The following is a 20,706-nucleotide window of genomic DNA, read 5'->3' as shown; positions in this document are numbered from 1 at the left end:
CCAGGCTTCTTGAGGGACTATTAAAGCTCTTCTTTGGATGTTGACTGCCTTTTGTTTTGTTGTCTGTCAAGATGATCCCACACTGCTTTAATAAGTTGAGGTTCAGGCTTTGGGAAGGCCAATCCATGACTGATGGTGATCCATTAAATGTTTTTTCTCTCCAGCTATGTCATTATTGTACTGTCAGTGTTTTGGGGTTCATAGTCATGTTGAAAAAGGCTCTTGCAAGTCAGGTGCTGTCCACATAGCATTGGGATTTGGATCATAATATGAAATTATTTTTCTGCATTCATAATTCCATTATTGTTGATAAAAATCTCCAACACTGCTGGATGAAATGCTGCCCCCACTCATGACAAAGCCGTCACCGTGTTTTAAAGATGACTGTAGACACTCACTGTTGTGTCTCTGTCCTAACTTTTATACATACTGTCAATGATTTGAGCCAATAATTTCACATTTGGATTAATTACTATTCTATTTTAAAGCCTGGAGAATTATTGCTTTTGACTAAAAATATAACAAAAAAAAAGCCTGGCTCCTTGGAAGCAAAATGTAAAGAAATGAAGACTTTTGCACATTCATGTATCGATATAACTGTATTTTCCTCCAGCTTCCTAATAAACCCATGAAAGGATGACCTGTTTGAATTATACTTGAACAAATTCCTGATATCAGATGTTTCATCATCATGCACGTTTTCTGAGTATTAAAAAGAAAAAATATAAAACCCCATATTTTAACACGTATTTTAAATACAAATACGCGTCCAACCCCAGCATTTAAATTAATGCGGAAAGAAATCAGACATTTCAGGCCAGCTCGTGCGTCTGGACGGAGTTATGTATAAAGTGGAAACCTGAGACAATAATACCAGCAATACTCTAGAAAAAGACCTTAAAAATAAAAGTTTGTTTTATCAAGAACTAACAGTTAGTCCAGTGTTGGGCCAGTGTAGATTAGTGTGGCTACAGTGTAAGCATCGGTGGATATTAATTACAATTGACTTTGTGCACCCAACCAGCTCCAAATCTGGCCCAGCTCCATATGATTACAAAGAGGCTTTTATTTTTGAAGCCTCAGTCCGGATACACAGAGCTCCATCGTAGCGATCTTGACTCCGGTGGACCAGGCTCCCGCCGGGCAGACAACGGAGAAGGGTCAGTTAGTACCAGCACGACCACCGAGCAGCACCGAGTCTCTGACCTGAAACCTCCATAATGCATGGGGGCAAGAGAGGGTTGGTGGCTCCGCAGAACACTTTCCTGGAGAATATAGTCCGGCGGTCCAGCGGTGAGTTTGACTCTGCAATGGAAACAGAAATAAGTGATGCTTCCGATTTTATTTCTCAGCCAGGGAACCACACAGGACTGGGATGCTGAAGTATACCGACGTGTGTTATTTTTGTGCCATTTGCTGGGAAGCAGAATCAGCAATCGCTGATTTTTTTTCTTTTAAGTAGCAATTTTTTTTACCTGAAAGTTGACTGACACATTTCTTCTGATATAGAAAACAAAAAACAGTCACATTATCCGAATTATGTGGATAAATAATGAAAAATCTAAATTATAGTTTGCTCTTATGGGAGGCTTTTTAAATTAGCTCTAGAAAAAAAATTAGGAAAACACTAATTATTTGTCTTACTTATCAAGTAAGAGTAAAGATTATTATTTATGTGATGAGTGCAATTTTACACCACCATATATTATGATTATCACAATATGAGGGTTTTAAAGCATTTGTTTGAGGATTTGTGAGGTTGTTCCTTATTTATGCGCATTGTTGCAGAAGCTAAAGTTCATAAACGAATGAAATCTAGGCCATCTGCAGCTCCAGATTTGATGCATGGTGTTTGTTCAGTGGTATTAAGGAGTAAAGTTCTGCTAATGTGAGAACATATAGTCTCATTTTTACAAGAACTGGATTTGCAGCCAATCCTAAAGGTCTTAATGTTCTTTTCAGGGATGTATAATTTGATTTATAGCACTTTATCTCTTAGCTACAAATACCAGAGAGTAGAGCGCAGTTTTGCTGTATACCTTTTTTATGTTCCAGAAAGGAAATGCATGTCAGCAAAACAGCCAGTAACTGTACTACTGGCATAAATATTTAAAGTACTATGTGCACAGCAGGCAATCAGACATTATTCTCATGAGACCCAGAGGCTTTTCTTACAAACGTAGATGGAGGGGTGCAACATTGATTCAGTGTCTGTAAACTTTACTCTTCACCTCAGTAATGTGGTGGTTATCTGAAATCCAGTCTCTATTGTCTGAATGTCTGACCACAAAAGCCCGCAGAATGAACAACATGTACAGTAAGTTCAAGTGTGCAATTTAATTTGGAAGAATTTCAGTCACCCTTTTGTCTGAAGACTGCAGACTGCTCTGAAACTGCAGTAAAGTGGAAGAAGTTTTCAGCTCTTCATCAATATTTGATTCGCATTATGAGTGGAACCTAAACAGCTTTTCTTTTCTCCGTCTCATCTGGTAGACAAATGTGGATGACTTTTGCATCTTGTTTCCATTATATGCAGTAGTAAATATAAACTTGCATTATGGTGATTTAATAATGTATGGCGATTTGATAAATAATAAAAGGTATATGTTTTATTACATATGTTTTCTTTATTTGTAATTTGGTGTTTAAAATTTCCTGTATTTTGTCTCAGAAACAAGCTTCCTGTTGGGAAATGCACAGGTCCTGGAGTGGCCAGTCGTTTACAGCAATGATGGATTCTGCAAGCTGTCTGGATACCACAGAGCAGATGTGATGCACAAGAGCAGCACATGCAAGTAAGATGCTCTTCAAGCACGCAGCACCTTTCTTTCTGGTGCTTGACTGGAAGCTTTAATCCACAATTTTAGTGTGTTTTTTTTTTTATATATTGAATCTCCACTTTTTATTTATCAAAAGGGGAACTAATCTAAATACCTGGAAATAGTCAAACCTGAAGTATAAAAAAAACATATATATAAACCTTACATTATGGAAACTCATAATCTGTTATTCACATTTCACTATGTTTTCTTCCCTCTTTGTCTTATTTTGCAGTTTCATGTATGGTGATCTGACTGATAAAAATACGATAGACAAAATCAAACAAACATTTGACAGCTATGAGTCTAATTTCTATGAGGTGCTGCTGTATACAAAGAATAGTAAGTACTGTAAATTTGAATTGCAAGATTTTAACAAAAAACAAAAATAAAATGAATTAAGGAATAAATGTTAAAAAAAGAAAAAGAAACGCACGATTAGAAGTGATATCTGGTCATTTACTTTTTGTTTTTTGATTGCTTCCCACAGAAACACCAATATGGCTTTACATGCAGATAGCTCCAATCAGAAATGAAAATGACAAGGTGGTGCTTTTCCTCTGCACCTTCAGAGACATCACCCTGTTCAAACAGCCAATTGACGATGAGTCCACAAGAGGTGAGAGACTTTATGTTACTGTACCAATAATTTCCACCTGATAGTATTCTGTATTTCATTGTATTTCTGGGATTTTCACATTGAAAGCTTTGGAGTTATCGCTAAAGGTCCAGCCATTACAATTAAAGACAAAGGAGTGTTATAGATTTTGATTGCACATGAGTGGCTTTGACTTATAAGACATTAGTTTCCTGGTGTGTAACATACAACTGTCCAGGTGTTGTGTGTCCGGGTCAGTGAACAGTGGTCTCTGTGAGTCTATGCAGTGCCATATCCCTGGGGATTAATTGTGCCACAGAGACTTTTTCCATACACCAAGCAGAATTAAATGACAGTGAGGGCACAAGGAGAAGGTAGCTGTATGAATAATCCTGTTTCACAGAGGTAAAAAAGGGTGTGGCAGGTTTCTGAAGATTGTTTTTATATACTATTATATTATTATTCATATATTAATAGTTAAATATTTTTCAAGTCAGGATTTATTTATATCATGAATCTGCAGCGGTGCAATATGCATGGTGCATTTAAGGAGTGGACCCAAATGCAGTTGCTGGAGACTGACGTAATTAACCGTTTATTAGGATTGTTATAAAAAAAAAAAAACTGAATTCAAAGTCCATTAATAAAGTCACCAAAAATCTGAAGAAAGGAGCCAGTAGAAATAATAATTAAAAAAAAAAACTAACAGGGAGCATTCAAGGGAGATAACATAGAGACTTAGACAATGACTGAGGGGAAAGCAAAGGCAGGACTATTTATACACATCAGGGTAATCAGAGAAAGTGGAAACAAAGGGGTAACAAGGCACAGCCGAATCAATTCCAGACAACAAGACAAGAGGACAAAAGTTAAGCTAGTAACAAGACTTAGGAGACAGATAACTGCCAAACTAAAACAGGAAGTGAGAAGCTATAACTAAACAGGGACACATAGACACAAGAAAGTAGGAGGAACAAATAAAACAAATAGACCATAATATACAGAAACTATAACAAAGAACTAAAAGACAAAAAATAAGAAACTAAGGTAGTACGTGAAAATTCAAAACATAGAGAGAATGTGAAAAGAGACAGATCATAACAATTGCAAAAATGCAGGAAAAAATGTAAAAAACAAACAAAAACAAAAACAAATTTTTGTAGTAAGATAATCCCCAACATCTCTGAGACGTAATTGATCAGACATGATGTCACAGCACTGAATGGTGCACTCGGTCAATACCAACATAATGGTGATACTAATCAACAGGTGAGAGCCTAAACCTGTTTATTTCCATTCACCGGCTAACAAAACACTGTGGGAAAAATTACAAAAAGAAAATGAGACCGCCCCTCATGCAACTGACTTCAAATATGGCGCCACACTTGTTTGTGTATGTAACAGGATACCTTCAAAGTTTGACTCTTTGTCAAAACAGATGAAAAAGAGACAAGCACATAGAGATTCTTTGATTTAGTCGATGCAAGTACACGGGACTTGTTTATTATAAATCTTGTAGAAATAATGTCAATTGAAATTGGGATCACTTTTATTTTTCCTTCAGTTTCTGTCACTTGTCTTTTCCTTCTGTGCTTCCTCTGGGAGTGGACCAGGTTTTCTTTTGCTGGGTAAAGTTTCCAAGTGTTGAAGTGTTGTGAACATTCCTAATTTCATATAGCAGGAAACAAATGCTCTCTCCTCTTCCTGTTTTGGCTGAGCAGTCGTGCTTGTGGCAGGTAGCAGACAGCAGTGCACAGTTAAAGCAAGGCTAGTAGGCAACCAGTCTAAACGCAGATGGTGTTTTTATCCAACTGCACAAATTCAGTTCAAGTCAAAAGATATCTATTGCCCATTTAACAAAGAAAATCAACGTCACCTAATACTCCCATAAACTCCAGTAAAATGTAAACATCTTAACATTAAATGCTCTTAAATGTTTCTTAATTCTTAAATAATGCCGGATGCCGTGTTGTTTTCCTGTGCATTCTGTGTTGCTGTCTGTGGATAGGGTGGACAAAGTTTGCCAGGCTCACACGAGCACTGGCCAACAATCGAAACCTGGTGCAGCAGTTAACACCACTCAATAAGTCGGAGGTCAGCCACAAGCCCTCCAGACTGGCTGAGGTGAGCAAGACCCAGAATTTTCTTTCTAGAATCTGTATCTTTTAAATATGGCTTAGAGGTTCTTGTATCATGACGGCAAATGTTTCCTCTCAATGAAAGGCTCTCCAGCTGGGATCAGACATTCTCCCTCAGTACAAGCAGGAGGCCCCTAAGACCCCTCCACACATCATCCTCCACTACTGCACTTTCAAGACCACTTGGGACTGGATCATCCTCATCCTCACCTTCTACACTGCCATCATGGTACCCTATAATGTTTCCTTCAGGACCAAACAGAACAACTTGGCCTGGCTGGTTGTGGACAGTGTTGTCGATGTCATCTTTTTGGTTGACATTGTGCTCAACTTCCACACCACCTTTGTGGGTCCAGCTGGAGAGGTGATTTCAGATGCCAAGCTCATAAGAATGAATTACCTAAAGACGTGGTTTGTCATCGACCTGCTGTCCTGCCTGCCCTATGATATCATCAACGCCTTTGAAAACGGTGATGATGTGAGTAAACTTTAATAAAGATAATTCTTTTAATGCGGGATTAATTGCTCAGACAATGGTATGTCTTTCCACGTATACATTAAAACGTTTCTGCTTTACTGTTCTTTTTTAATGTAGGATATCCTCACACATGCCTCTTCCACGGGTCATCTTCGTGAGTCACATTTCCACAGAAATAGCACACGGACTGAAGACTCCGTTCTCCCAGTAAGTAAATTTCTGTATTTCTTTAAATATGCTGTGATAAATATGGTTTGTCCCATGCCTCTTGCTCTATGACAGTTTGGATAGGCTCCAGCCCCCCCGCCCCGCGACCTTGAATTGGATAAGCGGAAGAAATTGGATGGATGAATGGATGGAAATCAGGTCATATTATCGATCCCTTATGGTGACAAAACCACACTGAATAATCACATTGCAGAGTCTTTGAGCTCTTTGTTTTGAGTTTTTCACCCAGAACATTAGTATTGTCAACAATGATATCTACAAAATCCAGTGTTTACCGTGACCTAACAGCAAGAAGGTCCTGGGTTTGAATCCAGGAGGAGGCTGGGGCTTCCTCCCACTATCCAAAGACATGAATGGGTTAGGTTTATTGATGATTCTAAAATGGTCTTAGGTGTAAAAGCGAGTGACCAACCACACACAACCAGTAAGGGAATACTAATTTTTCCCTTCACCAACAGTGGTTCCCATATGATTTTTGACCAGTATCTAGTGTTACTGTGGCCTTCTTCACTTGATTCTACATCATCACCATGACTGTCACATGTTTAAAATCGTGGGCAAGTTAATGTCACGTGGTTATTGGTCACCTGACTGCAAAACCTCCATATGGCCCTTGTTTTTTTTGTACCTACCCCTTATGATCACATTAAAGTTTTTAAAAAACAAGGTGGAGTCAGTGAAATGTTAAATTTCACTGGCATCCCACAGAGATCTGTCCTGGAGCCTCTTTTATTTATCATCTGTCTACTTCCTCTGGGATGTCTTCCATAGATTTAATATCAGTTTCCAATGTTATGCTGATGACATGCAGCTCTGCCTGTGCACCAAATGTTCCACCACTTTTCGTACCACTGCTCTCTGTGTTTGCCTCCAGGAAATCAAATCCTGGTACTCCTGTAAACTTTATCAAATCGAATAGTGATAAAACCAAGGTTCTCCTCACTGACACCAGTCCACCTTGTGTAAATGTAAATGTTTCCCTCCCTATTGACGACTCTTCTCAGGTCTTCTCTCTTCCTGGTGCTCGGATCATTACCAGAACTGCCTCCATTAGTCACAACATACAGGCCCATCAGCAGCTTCTTTGGCTAATATCATATCATAATGATATCAAGATTCTGCTCATCACCTTTGAGACCACAACATCGCTCTGCAGTACCACTCTTAACTTCTGCACATCAACACACCCATTCGCACTCTTCTTCCTTCCATCTCACTGTCCCTTCCCCTCAACTGAATACAATGTGAGCTTTCAGATGCTCTGCTCCTAAACTCTGGAGTTCCCTCTCAAAGCGCACCTCTTTAAGTTGCCATACTCTCTCGGATTGTCTTCCACCAGTCACATGAATCCTCTGTTTTTAATGATTTTACACATTCTAAACTTGTTTTATTGACTTGACAGATATTTTCTTCTCTTAAGGTGAAATCATTTTAATCATGAAAACCAGTGTAAATTTTTAACATAAGATAATAATGCAGCTTTCATCTGATGTACAATGTACAATGTATTGTATGTTTTATTCTGGATATCTGGTTCACATTTTCACTTTCTTTCTCTGTAGGGTCTCAGCAGCCTCTTCAGTTCCCTTAAAGTCATCCGCCTGCTCCGTCTGGGCCGCGTAGCCCGAAAACTGGACCACTACCTGGAGTATGGAGCTGCAGTCCTGGTCCTGCTGGTGTGTGTCTTCGGCCTGGTGGCTCACTGGCTTGCCTGCATTTGGTACAGCATTGGTGACCACGAGGTCATTGATGAGACCACCAACACCATTAAGACAGACAGCTGGCTCTACCAGTTGGCACTGAGTATTGGAACTCCTTACCGCTACAACACTAGCGGTAATGGCCGGTGGGAAGGAGGTCCTACCAAAGACACGCTGTACATTTCTTCTCTCTACTTCACCATGACTAGCCTGACCACCATTGGATTTGGTAACATTGCTCCAACAACAGATGGCGAGAAGATTTTCTCCGTGGCTATGATGATGGTGGGCTGTGAGTACCCAGTCACCACACACTGTATTTCCAACATGCATCACATTTAACAGTTTCTCCAAAGGTTTCACAAAACCTTTGAAAATGGCACAGGAAACATTTAACTAGCAGCCACAATGTGAGTAATACAGCCATATAATGGAACGATCCATGAGTTTTAAACTGTACTTGGAGCTGGGAAAGGATGTTTTAACCATATTCAGTAGCATCATTTGTGGGTGAAGTTTACCAGAACAACAGCTCTGTAACAACAAAAACAGCCCTGTCTCCCCATCACTCCACACTAAACAAAGCATACATACTTTGATGTCATTCGTGCATTCATCCATTCATAATATGGTAGTTGAACCTTGCAGGAGATGAAACAGTCTGGTTACACTTCCTTGCACGCTAGTCAAGATAACGTGCTCTCCACAGTCCTGCTGGCTATTTACCAGCTGCCAGTAAAGCAACATATGGTACGCATGTTCTAAAACATGAGGATCTGTGCAGGATATTAAGTCCCAGCACGCTGTGATCAATACATGGCTGCTTTTTCCCATAGTTAACATAGTGTATGGCATTACTGATGTATTTAGAGATGACTTTGCTTAGACACTAATATATTTATGCAACCACTATTGAAAAATTTCATGGCAGAGTTGACTTTGCTGTCTCTTTTTACATTTTCAACAAAGTGAAAGTGAAACATTGCAAATCAGTTGAATTTCTAGTTTTCACAAAATATTTTTGAACCATTTATCTTTATTTATTGCAACTTCCTCCTAACCTTTTAATGTGCATATCCTCAGTGGACACTATTAAGGAATACTTTGCTAGGACTGAGCTGGGCCCCTGTTTTCCTTCAGAACTGCTTTAATTTTTCAAGGAATAGATTCAACAAAGCGCTGGAAACATTCCTCTGAGATTTTGGACCATACTGACGTGATAGCATCACACAGTTGCTGCAGATTTGACACCTGAACATCCCATTACACCATATAACAAAGGTGCTCTAGTGGATTGAGATATGGTGGCTATGAGTACAGTGAACTCATTGTCATGTTCAAGAAATCAGTTTGAGATGATTTGTGACAGGATGTGTTATCCTACTGGAAGCAGCCATCAGAAGATGGGTGCACTGTGTTCCTAAAGGGATGGACATGGTCAGCAACAATACTCATGTAGACTGAGCGGCTCAAAGTGTGCCCTGAAAATTTTCCTTTTCACCCAGAGAACTGTCGCTCATTGGATTTCTTCTCTTTTTCAGACCATTCTCTATAAACTCTAGAGATGTTTGAAGGAGAAAATCCCACTATATCAGCAGTTTCTGGAAAACTCAGACCAGCTCGTCTGGCACCAATAACCACACCACATTCCCTTAAATCGCCTCTCTTCCCCATCATGATGCTCAGTTTGAACTTCAGCACATCAAATTGACCATGACTACATGCCTAAATGCACTGAGCTGGTGTCATGTGATTGGCTGGTGTGTGTATTAGCGTCACAGAAACATCAATTAAACATCCATTTAAACCATTGAAAAACATTTTCAGTAGAAAATCTCTTCCTAAAGGCCTGGAAGCATGCTCTAAATCAGGGATGTAAATAGGTTGTCTATCTGTACCTGCCACCCTAATTGACCAAACGGACAGTTAATTATTATTTAAAATCACATTTCGATAATGACAGAATTCAATATTCAGAAAGTGAAGTAAGTATTTATTCCTTATAGCGCTAAATGATCCACAGACAACATTTTCCTCTTTTCATTCTGGTCATGGTTTCACGTTTAGCTGCAGCCTCGGTGCTTGAACCACTCTGAGTTTCGGCTTTGTCAATAATCAAAAGTGACATGTTCAGCGCCCATCACAGCCTGCTCTGTGAATGTCTGTCTGAGAGCCGGTCGTCACATCAGAAAAGTATTGCATGTTAATTCAGTCAGTCGTTTTTTCAATGCAGGGAATAAATGTCATTGCATTCTTCTGTATTTCTCATGGTCAGTAGAAACTTCATGAAGAAAGTCAAAGTTAAAGACTTCATTTATTCCCAAATTACCCTTAAATTTTCAGCAAATACAGATATTTGTTCTTTACATTCCCTGTGTTGCGTGACTTTCAGTATTTAATGGGACACGACTGTCAAATTGATGAGGATGAAGCTTATAACATGAACTTAGAAATGATGCATTATGTTATATAAGTCTACGTATAAGTCACGCCATATTCCTTAGCTAACTTCAAAACTATCTAGAACTTAGTACTGTAACTACATTAGTGGTTTCTAAGTTATATCTTTGGTGTCTTAGTAATCTTTTGTGGTTCCAATTCACCAAAATAGAAAGGCCTATTTTTACTCCAGCCTGTTTGCTGCTTTCATCACACACTGCAGACAGAGTAATAGCTTCACCTTTGATCTCAGTGCCTCTACAGTACCTTGGTCATCACTCACCTTTGTGCACTAACCTTTGGCCCAACCCTCTAAAACAGCATGTATAGTGATGCAATAAAACCAGTGAGAACACAGAAAGTGACAGCCACGCTTCAAGCTTCGTACAGTCGAAAGTAAACACCCATTATTCTGATGGCGCCTGGATCACGATGATCATTCAGTCACACTGCAGTGTCGGCTTCAATTATGGCGCATAAATCTCCTGCTATAGATACGGTAATTATTTGAGTGGAAAAGGAATCGAAGAGAGGGCCAGTTTGCCTGCAGGCTCGGGTGTAGTAAGTGGACAATGAGCCATCACGTTAGATATGTATCCTAACCTCTGTGATCCTGCTGTGGTGACCGGAGATGAAGCTTTCCCGTTGAGTGGATAAAACCTCACAGTAAGAGATGCTGAGTGACTCTTTGAGGTCACTGCAGCACGGCACTCCTACCCAGGAACTGTGGATTAGAAATGATATCATAAAGAGTTAGCCCATCCCTCGTTGTGTATATCAGGCTATGCATGCATGTATTTAAGAAAACTGCACTGTCAGCAGTGCTGTTTTGTGTACATTTACTTTTCAGTAAATTACAAAACAAAACAAACAAAATTATTAAAAACAAATAAATAAAATTCACTAAAGAGTTTATCCAAAATGTAAAATGCAAACAGTACTATATTATTGTAGAACCAAGATATAATGATTATATGCTTGTAGTGCTTATACAGCATCACGTCAGATGGACATCCACACTGTTTTTAAGGTTTTCGTTTTTCTATCACTGTAAAATCTTTGAAATCTTAAAATTACTTTCATTTGTGCACCAGCGATTATGTAATTACAGCATCATTGATCAAGTGTTAGTCATGTATAAATCAGGGGATTGTGATAAAGAGAGGCAAGCAAAGGTTTGAGCAATCATAATCAAATGGCATAATTTGGTGATTATCAAAAGAAAAAGAAAAAAGAAGAGTCTTTGATGGTGCTGTACTCTTACTCCAGCCATACGACTGCAGATGAGCGCTAACAAGATTTCCCTCAGAGTGGCCTGGAGGAGCAACTGTTCTGCATGAACAGGGTCTACAGGTTAACTCCTCATCAGGTGGAAAAATGACCTTTGACCTTATGACAAGTCACAAAAGTCCCCGAAGGTCTAGAAAGGCAAGTAGATGAGCTGGTTTGTTCCTAGAATGTCATTTGGAGGGAAAAAGTCTTCACGTGGTTGTGTGGAAGCCGGTAGCGTGGAAAACACTTAAAGGACAGTTAAATATCAGCATGCTCCGGTTTTTTCCCGTCATAAACCAGTAACCTCACCTGGAATTTTGCTCTATAACAGCTGGGACTCTAACCCTTAATTGGACAAGCAGAAAAAATTAAGGGAATAAAGTTTTGGATTAGATCTCAATTAATTATTTAATCTTTAATCCAAATATAAATTTTTTTTCGTGTTAAATACTCCATTAGTCACATATATATTCCACTGAAATGTTTTGTCATAGGCAGTTTCCTCAACAATATTTAACTCTAAATTTGAGGTATGAAAGTTGGATACTGTGATCCCATAAATATGATTATTTGTTATCTAAAAGCATTTATCTCTCACAGGAGAGATTAGTTCTCTTGGCTAGCTTGAGAATGACTTGTCCCCCCAGATGAGCTGGAAGAGATGGTCATGTCTCGGATAAGCGTAAGAAGGCGGATGAATGAAAACGTTAGATTCGAATAAATAAGATGAACTCTTGCTCTTCCGTCTTTTCTTTTAGCGCTGCTATATGCCACAATCTTTGGAAACGTCACCACCATCTTCCAGCAGATGTACACCAACACAAATCGCTACCACGAGATGCTCAACAATGTGCGTGACTTCCTTAAACTTTACCAGGTTCCCAAAGGTCTGAGCGAGAGGGTCATGGACTTCATCGTCTCCACCTGGGCCATGTCGAAGGGCATTGACACAGACAAGGTACAAATCTGTGCAAAAGTTTCAGGGGGTGCTTTCAAAAACGGATGTGCCATTACTTGTCAGATACATACCAATGCAGTTTGCCAGGGTACTTGTTGGAGATCTTAGGATAGTCCCATGAAGTTAGGCTCCTCAGCTATTTCTGTTTGTCCCTTTAATGCCAGACTGACACTACAATGTGGAGATCTCAGCTCTGTGAAGCCCTAATCATCTGCTGGGGGGGATTTATCTTTTGGATTTCATGTTTTCATTTATTGGCTTTCCCAAAAACCTATTTAAAGTTTATGCCCTTGGTTAAATCTTGCCTGCCTCCCATATCTGCCTTTTAGGTCCTGAACTTCTACAGTCCATGCAGTCAGTAACAACATTACCATTGTTGTTCTCATGAAGTAAATCAGATCACATGGTCCAACATCTGGAGTTTAAAGATTATTTAAAGAAGCAGCTTTCATGTCTCTGCAGTTCTATTTTTAAAACGTTTAGTAAAACATCTGCTAAATGAGCAGCGGAAATGTGCTACATATTTAATGTCCTCCAGTGATGATGCATTAAGTGTTTGCTGCACAAATCTCACCATGTCTTTCAGGTTCTCTCCATCTGTCCTAAAGACATGCGTGCAGACATCTGCGTCCACCTCAACAGACAGGTGTTCAATGACCATCCAGCTTTTCGCCTGGCAAGTGACGGCTGTTTGCGCTCTCTCGCCGTGGAGTTTCAGACTACACACTGTGCACCTGGAGACCTCATCTTCCACATCGGGGAGAGCGTTGATACGCTCTGTTTTGTAGTCTCGGGTTCACTCGAAGTCATCCAAGATGATGAGGTCATCGCAATACTAGGTAATCCAGGGCAATATTGTGAAATAGACCAAGCAAAGTTGTACCTGCTGCTCTCAGTTGAAGTTAGAGCAAAGTTTTCTGAAGTCCTTTTTATGCTTTACAACCTATATGTGTTCGACTTTATCCCATTTTATTTATATTTATCTGAGCCAACAGATGTTTATATGATATCTGGCCCTGTTCAGGTAAAGGTGACGTGTTTGGAGATGCATTCTGGAAAGAGACCACGCTGGCTCGAGCCTGTGCGAATGTGCGCGCTCTGACGTACTGCGACCTGCACGTCATCCGGAGAGAGGCTCTGATGCGGGTGCTGGAGTTTTACACCGCGTTCGCCAATTCTTTCTCCCGCAACCTCATCCTCACCTGTAATTTGCGAAAACGGGTAAAACTTTCACTGTCCTGTCTTTTAGTAAAGGATGTTAGTGTCATCTTAAAGCAAGGGATTACTGATTGCATTTTGTTGTCATAGGCAAAAGAGATAACAGGGTGCACAGCTCCCACCCAGCTGGACTTCAACATTGTACATTACACTACTAAAATTACCGAGGTGCAATGGACTGCAAGTGAATCAGTCTTTACAATCTACAACAAATGCAATACAACCAAACCTGCTTCTTTACAACATAAACTCTCCATCTACAAACTCCTACATCATCAAGAGCTGAGCAACCAAACCCAGTGCACAGGAACATCTATAACCACAACTTTTCACCAACTGACAGTATGAATAAAAAACACTTTTTCTTATTTTGTTTGTATTGCAAAGCATTTTGTAATGTCTTGCCATGCATATGCTAAACACACATATCTATATGTGTGTTTAGTACTTAAATGATCATTAAATTTAAAATAAAAGGAGAAATAGAGAAAGAAATGGTGTTTGTGCCAAATTTTAGAATCAAAAATTAGAATCAAATCCCTTCTTTGCAGATGAGACTTCATTCATACAACATGTGCTGTGGCCTTGAGCTAGGCAGCATGGAATACCTGAGTGCAATGCAGAGTTGTATACAGTTTTCCATAAAGTGTGTAATGGTAAATGGATTGTATATATATATATATATATATATACATATATATATATAGCACATTGTCTTTGTATCGACCGCTCAGAAAGCCTTTTTTATCAAATTACAAACTGAGAGTGAACAGCTCAAATGTGAAGAGGATAAATGTAAATAAATCAGCACATGCACACTGTCTCCATCCAAATTTCCCCAATCTGTAAAAAGGACAGTGACAAAAAATTAGTTCAAAGCCGAACAATTAGCCGGTCCAAACTAAGGCTCTAATATTTCATAAAGGTTCTCCTGGCTACACATATTGATCCCACTACAGCACGGAGATGCTTTGCTTTCCAGCCACAAGAGTAGGTTTCTTATACATTCTGCTGTAATACTATCTTTTAAGTTCTTAATGGATGTTCATATCGCGTCAAGTCATCCCAGGGCACGTAGTCTGTTGTGTTCTTTGTTCAGGACTGAGATGTATGAAATACTTTTGAGGATGTAGGTTTAAAAAATTTGAAGGAATTAAACAGACTCATAACAGCTCAAACTCTGGCTGTAACAAAGCAGATCAGCCTTTTAAGAATGTTTGAGCAATTGTTGGAAGTGCTGTGTAGTAAATATTAATTGGCACAGTTTTGTGGCAGGTATTTGGACTTTGCAAAAGTCTCAAGCCCTCTTCATTTCTTTATGTTTTGTTAGGAAAATGGGAAATAGGTGCAGTGGTTTATTGAAACCTGTGCAAACATACATGGACAGTATACAGTATATGAGGCAAAAACAGAGTGTGTACAATTCCTAATGAGCTTTAAAAACAGTATTTGGTATGACCACCTTTATTCTTCAACACGGCCTCTCTCAGACAAGCTTTCTTGTTATTTCTTAAGTAGTCTTCAGTCTCCAGGCTTCTTGAAGGAAATTCAAAGCTCTTCTTTGGATTTTGGCTGCCTTTAGTTCAGTTTTCTGTTAAAATGATCCCACACTGCTTCAATAATGTTGAAGTGCGGGCCTCTGGGGAGGCCAATCCATGCTGATAGTGTTTGATGGTGTGTTTTGTCTATCCAGGTATGTTTTTACTGCATTGGCAGTGTGTTTGGGACCATTGCCACTGACTTTCAGCACAGTCCTCGTGTAATTTGGCATACCTCAGCCTCAGTTTTACTTCCTTGAGAATGGCTCCTTGACAAACACACTTCCATTGAGGCCACTTCTGAGGAGGCTTCAGTCAACATTGAAGGGCCAGATGCATCTTTCAGGTCCTGTGTCAGGTCTTAACATGAATGATTCATAGGACATGTTGAAGTGGCTTAACATCCTGTGTACAAGTACTGGACTGAAAATGAGTAAACAAGCAGCCAAGCCTGGAGAGACACTACTCAAGAGCACTTTGAAAAAATAATAATAGGGAAGTCTGACTTCTTTAAAGCAAAATATAAAGAAATAAGCAGTGACTTAAGAGTTCTTTGCATGTTTAATAACATAACAGGTCCTAGACATTTTGTAGATTACTTATGGGCAGCCGAGCCCATTAGTAGCTGTCTTCTACATTGGTTTTCTAATCTACACTCAACAAAAATATAAACGCAACACCTTTGTTACTGCTCCCATTCCCCATGGGATGGACGTAGAGACCTAAAATTCATTCCAGATACACAATATAACCATCCCTCCCAAACAGTGGTCACAAATCAGTCCAAATGTGTGGTAGTGGGCACATCTGCTATATTGAGATAATCCATCCCACCTCACAGGTGTGCCACATCAGGATGCTGATCTGACATCATGAGTAGTGCACAGGTGTACCTCAGACTGCCCACAACAAAAGGCCACCCTGGAATGTGCAGTTTTTTGCGCTATTGGGGGTCTGGGGACCCAGAACCGGTCAGTATCTGGTGTGACCACCATTTGCCTCATGCAGTGCAACACATCGTCGCATGGAGTCTATCAGATTGTCAATTGTGGCCTGTGGAATGTTGGTCCACTCCACTTCAATGGCTGTGCGAGGTTGTTGGATATTCGTGGGAACTGGTACACGCTGTCGTATACGCCGGTCAAGCACATCCCGAACATGCTCAATGGGTGACATGTCCGGTGAGTATGCTGGCCATGCAAGAACTGGGACATTCTCAGCTGCCATCTGCCCTGAACAATGTGAACCATGATTCATCCGTGAAGCGCACACCTCTCCAACGTGCCAGACGCCATCGAATGTGAGCATTTGCCCACACAAGTCTGTTACGGCGACGAGCTGGAGTCAGGTCAAGACCCCGATGAGGACGACGGGCATGCAGTTGAGCGTCCCTGAGACGGTTTCTGACAGTTTGTGCAGAAATTGTTTGGTTGTGCAAACCAATTGTTCCAGCAGCTGTCTGGGTGGCTGGTCTCAGACGATCTTGGAGGTGAACCTGCTGGATGTGGAGGTCCTGGGCTGGTGTGGTTACACGAGGTCTGCGGTTGTGAGGCCGGTTGGATGTGCTGCCATATTCTCTGAAACGCCTGTGGAGACGGCTTATGGTTGAGAAATGAACATTCAATGCACGGGCGACAGATCTGGTTGACATTCCTGCTGTCAGCATGCCAATTGCACGCTCCCTCATTGCTTGTGGCATCTGTGGCATTTTGCTGTGAGACAAAACTGCACATTCCAGGGTGGCCTTTTGTTGTGGGCAGTCTGAGGTACACCTGTGCACTACTCATGATGTCAGATCAGCATCCTGATGTGGCACACCTGTGAGGTGGGATGGATTATCTCAATATGGCAGATGTGCCCACTACCACACATTTGGACTGATTTGTGACCACTGTTTGGGAGGGATGGTTATATTGTGTATCTGGAATGAATTTTAGGTCTCTACGTCCATCCCATGGGGAATGGGAGCAGTAACAAAGGTGTTGCGTTTATATTTTTGTTGAGTGTATATTTAATGGAGATAAACTATATTTCAGAAATCCAAAAATGATATTAAAGAAGTTGATGCTAACTATTACACTATTAATATATCAGTTGAAATAGTGGGAGCTTTGTACACAGTGGGCTTTAACCTGGGATTCATGGGGGTAAGTGTTTCACAGATTAACTTCTCAGGTACACCAGCACTGAAAGTTTCTACCAGAGTGGTATCGGAAGGTAGTGAGACGCTTGGAGTTTATTGACATTTCTTTTCTTTGTCTTCAGAAGGAATCAGGAAAGACTCAGAGCCTAAATTGTCCTCCATTATTGACTTGTTGCTCCATTAACGGTTTCCCTTGTGCATTACAGCTTTCAGCTCATAAATATTTCAGCATTCACAACAGCTGCAGGCAGCTGTCCTTGCTTTGAAGCTGCATTATACGGACATTGTACAACTTGCTTCGTCCAGGTCGAGCACTAGAGCATGCACACTGTAAGTTACAATTTACAGTGTGTCCTGTATCAGTGTCCTCATGCACGCACTCTCCCTCTTGCAGGTCATCTTCAGGAAGATTGCCGATGTGAGGAGGGAGCAGGCGCATCAGAGTGACGTGACTCTGTCGATTCCCGAAGACCACCCGGTTCGCAAGCTGTTCCAGAAGTTCAGACAGCACAGAGACGCTCAAACAGGAGAGTCCAACACTTACTTAGATCACAACTGCGTGCAGGTGGAGATGCAGCAGCACCCCCAGCACCACACTGACTCAAACTCTTACACTCAGCCCAGTCACTCAGCATCTCCTCAGCAGCAGCAGGAGAACACCTCAGCAGGAGGGGGGAACAATTGCAACATGCCTGAAAAGTCAGAGCAAAGGCTCACAATGGAGGCGGTGGGGTCTGCATCAAAGCCTTGTCCAGAGAGCCGGCTTGGCCAGAGCAGTGGTGCAGGTGGAGAGGGTAACGCAGGGAGCGGCAGAGGTGTGAGAGGCTGGGCAAAGTTTAGATAAACCTCACATAGCTGCTGAGACCGGAGCACGATCTATTCTTAGTCGTAGACAGAGGATAGCTACTCTTCGAGCAGTGTAGGGTGCTGCCTGAATGTCGCTAGTCACTAGATTGACCAGTCTTGAATATGCACGTACTGAGTCAGGGTGCGTGTAGCCGATCAGCACAGCACTGTTCTATGGGGAATCACAGTTTAGCCCAGAAATCCACGCTCCTGACAGTAACATAAGAGTTCGTCAGTTTCTGGGTCCCTCAAACGACCACGAATCAGGAGGCAGGGGTTTGGAGCAGAGGCGAAGGCTAGGATCAATGCGCCCTCCAATTACCGACTCCTGCGACAGTGGTATCACAAAGAGCGATCCACGCATCGACCGAGCAGGAGATTCAAGAAGCTCCTTCGAGCGAAGCCCGATGGAAAGGAGCCCCATGGAGAGAAATCCATTCGAGCACAGCCTCGGGGTTTACGCCGAGGTCTCCCTCAGACACTCATTCGTGCAGCCGCTGTCTGAGCAAGCGCTGCTTCAAGCGACGCTCCACGCGGCCAAGCTGGAGCTGAAAGCAGACATTCAGATACTGAGCGGGAGACTGTCGCTGCTCGAGGCTCAGGTGAGCGAGATCCTCAGGCTGCTGTCAGTAAAAAGACTCTCACTGCCGCCAGCGTCCTCTCCAAAAGCAAGACGGAAAAGTCAAGACTCGGTCACCGCCTCCAGGCCGGCTTCACCCAAAACAGACGGACGAGAGATCTTGTTAAATTTTACTTCACTTTAATAAAAAAAAAAAAATGTAATTTACGATAAGCATCTAGTGCATAGTCCTGCTGGAGTCACAAGTTTTAATATCTTGATTGCATGCAGAAAATGTTACCTGTGTTAGCACCATAAGGATTCCAGGTGGAATACATTATCTTATACTTGTAGCTTTTAACTTATGAGATCACTTGTGTTGTGAGAGAGGAAAGCAGGGACAAAGAATTATGACTTAACTTACAGCACAAAGAAGGAATGATGCTTGATGAGGTGCTGGCAAGAACAGGTGCAATTTGATAACAATATAGTACGATGGAGTAGTTGTTCTTTACGATTGTGATCTCTGGAGATTCCGTTCAAGTGTTGATCATTGTTTTTCTTAGAGTTGTTTTAGTTTTTTTATTTTGTTTGTTTTCTTGGTAGAAAACCTTGAAGTTCACATTTCTATTTTGTGGACAAGCTGAAGCTCAGTGAGCATTTAATCATGCACAGTGTATTATAAATACACAGCTTTATCTTATTTAGGAGGGAAATCCAGAGTTTTTGTTGCTCATCCTCAGTGGAGCGACTACCTTCCGAGTTAATTATCAGGTAATTAAATGTGCCTTACAATAGCAAAGCCTCACTGCGAGCTGTTTTGATGAAATCTAATGTTATATATACATATAAATCTATATGCATTGTCTTATTTAAAAACTCATTTCCTGTGCATGTAAAAATAAAGGACAGCAATGCAATAATGCCACTTTTACATTTTTGTTAAAGGTTTCTTTTCCTTCAGGATGCGAACATGTCACCAGGTTTTTGCAGCAGACTCATTGTGCATTTTTCTTCACGTAGCTTTGCATCTTGCTCAGGTATCTTTGTTCTCAGACTGAATTTGAACGATTTCTATTTATTAGCCATTTTGTAAGATAAATGGTACTGCATATCCTGTTTTAATCATTTAAATGATGGTTCACTATGCATATCTAAAGGGAAGGTGCACTAAACTCAGTTTGTTCATATTTTTTGGTGGTTTATGAAGCCACTGGGGAAATTCTGTGTGAACTGTAAGGGTCCAAGCATGTGACTGTTAAGTATGTCTGTTCTATGTTACGTTCAGAGACGACCTTGCATGCATCCGAGGGAGCCTGTCAACTGTGAAATGAGTAATGAAAAGTAATGCCTGCTCACCATCTGTTGTTTAGTTTCTTCTCTTATGTAACACAAAAGTCTGCCTTTAAACTGGAAAGTGCAACACGCAAGCGGGTTTCATGTCACAATGTTTTGTTTAATCCAGGTGAGTCACAGGAGGATACCGATTACAGTGGATTTACACTTGACTTTCTTTAAATATGATTTTTATTTAGCAGTTGACAAACAAAGCAACACTTTTGCACTGACTTCTGAACCATCTTTAAACATCAGTGCTAATAAGGAGGGAAATAGTAGGATGGATGGATGGATGGATAGATGGATAGATAGATAGATAGAACACAAATACTTAATTGTAGGTGCCCACATGGAGATAACAAGTCAAGGAGACACAAATTATGCTGTATGGATATGATTGGATGGATGGAATGGCATATGGATGGATGGATGGA

The 20,706-nt window shown here is 40.8% G+C and overlaps 1 protein-coding gene across 1 annotated transcript in view; it reads left to right on the top strand.

Annotated features, from left to right (window-relative positions):
• The first annotated feature begins 1,084 nt into the window (after positions 1–1,084).
• Positions 1,085–20,706, top strand: part of LOC102309875 (potassium voltage-gated channel subfamily H member 5) — a 22,518-nt gene continuing 2,896 nt past the window's right edge. The window contains exons 1-13 of the mRNA XM_042225772.1: positions 1,085–1,293; positions 2,672–2,795; positions 3,055–3,161; positions 3,310–3,438; positions 5,426–5,541; positions 5,641–6,033; positions 6,151–6,240; positions 7,824–8,253; positions 12,431–12,630; positions 13,217–13,469; positions 13,655–13,851; positions 17,924–18,363; positions 18,593–19,056. Coding sequence (XP_042081706.1) covers positions 1,221–1,293; positions 2,672–2,795; positions 3,055–3,161; positions 3,310–3,438; positions 5,426–5,541; positions 5,641–6,033; positions 6,151–6,240; positions 7,824–8,253; positions 12,431–12,630; positions 13,217–13,469; positions 13,655–13,851; positions 17,924–18,363; positions 18,593–19,056 — 3,016 coding nt within the window. The 5' untranslated portion in view covers positions 1,085–1,220. The remainder of the gene's footprint in view (positions 1,294–2,671; positions 2,796–3,054; positions 3,162–3,309; positions 3,439–5,425; positions 5,542–5,640; positions 6,034–6,150; positions 6,241–7,823; positions 8,254–12,430; positions 12,631–13,216; positions 13,470–13,654; positions 13,852–17,923; positions 18,364–18,592; positions 19,057–20,706) is intronic.

This window comes from Haplochromis burtoni, unplaced genomic scaffold (assembly GCF_018398535.1).
Source record: "Haplochromis burtoni strain Fernald_Lab_line unplaced genomic scaffold, NCSU_Asbu1 Contig_8, whole genome shotgun sequence".
NCBI classification, from domain to species: Eukaryota; Metazoa; Chordata; class Actinopteri; order Cichliformes; family Cichlidae; genus Haplochromis; species Haplochromis burtoni.
The sequence above is the reverse complement of the archived record's forward strand: the minus strand, read 5'-3'. Positions and strand labels throughout refer to the sequence as shown.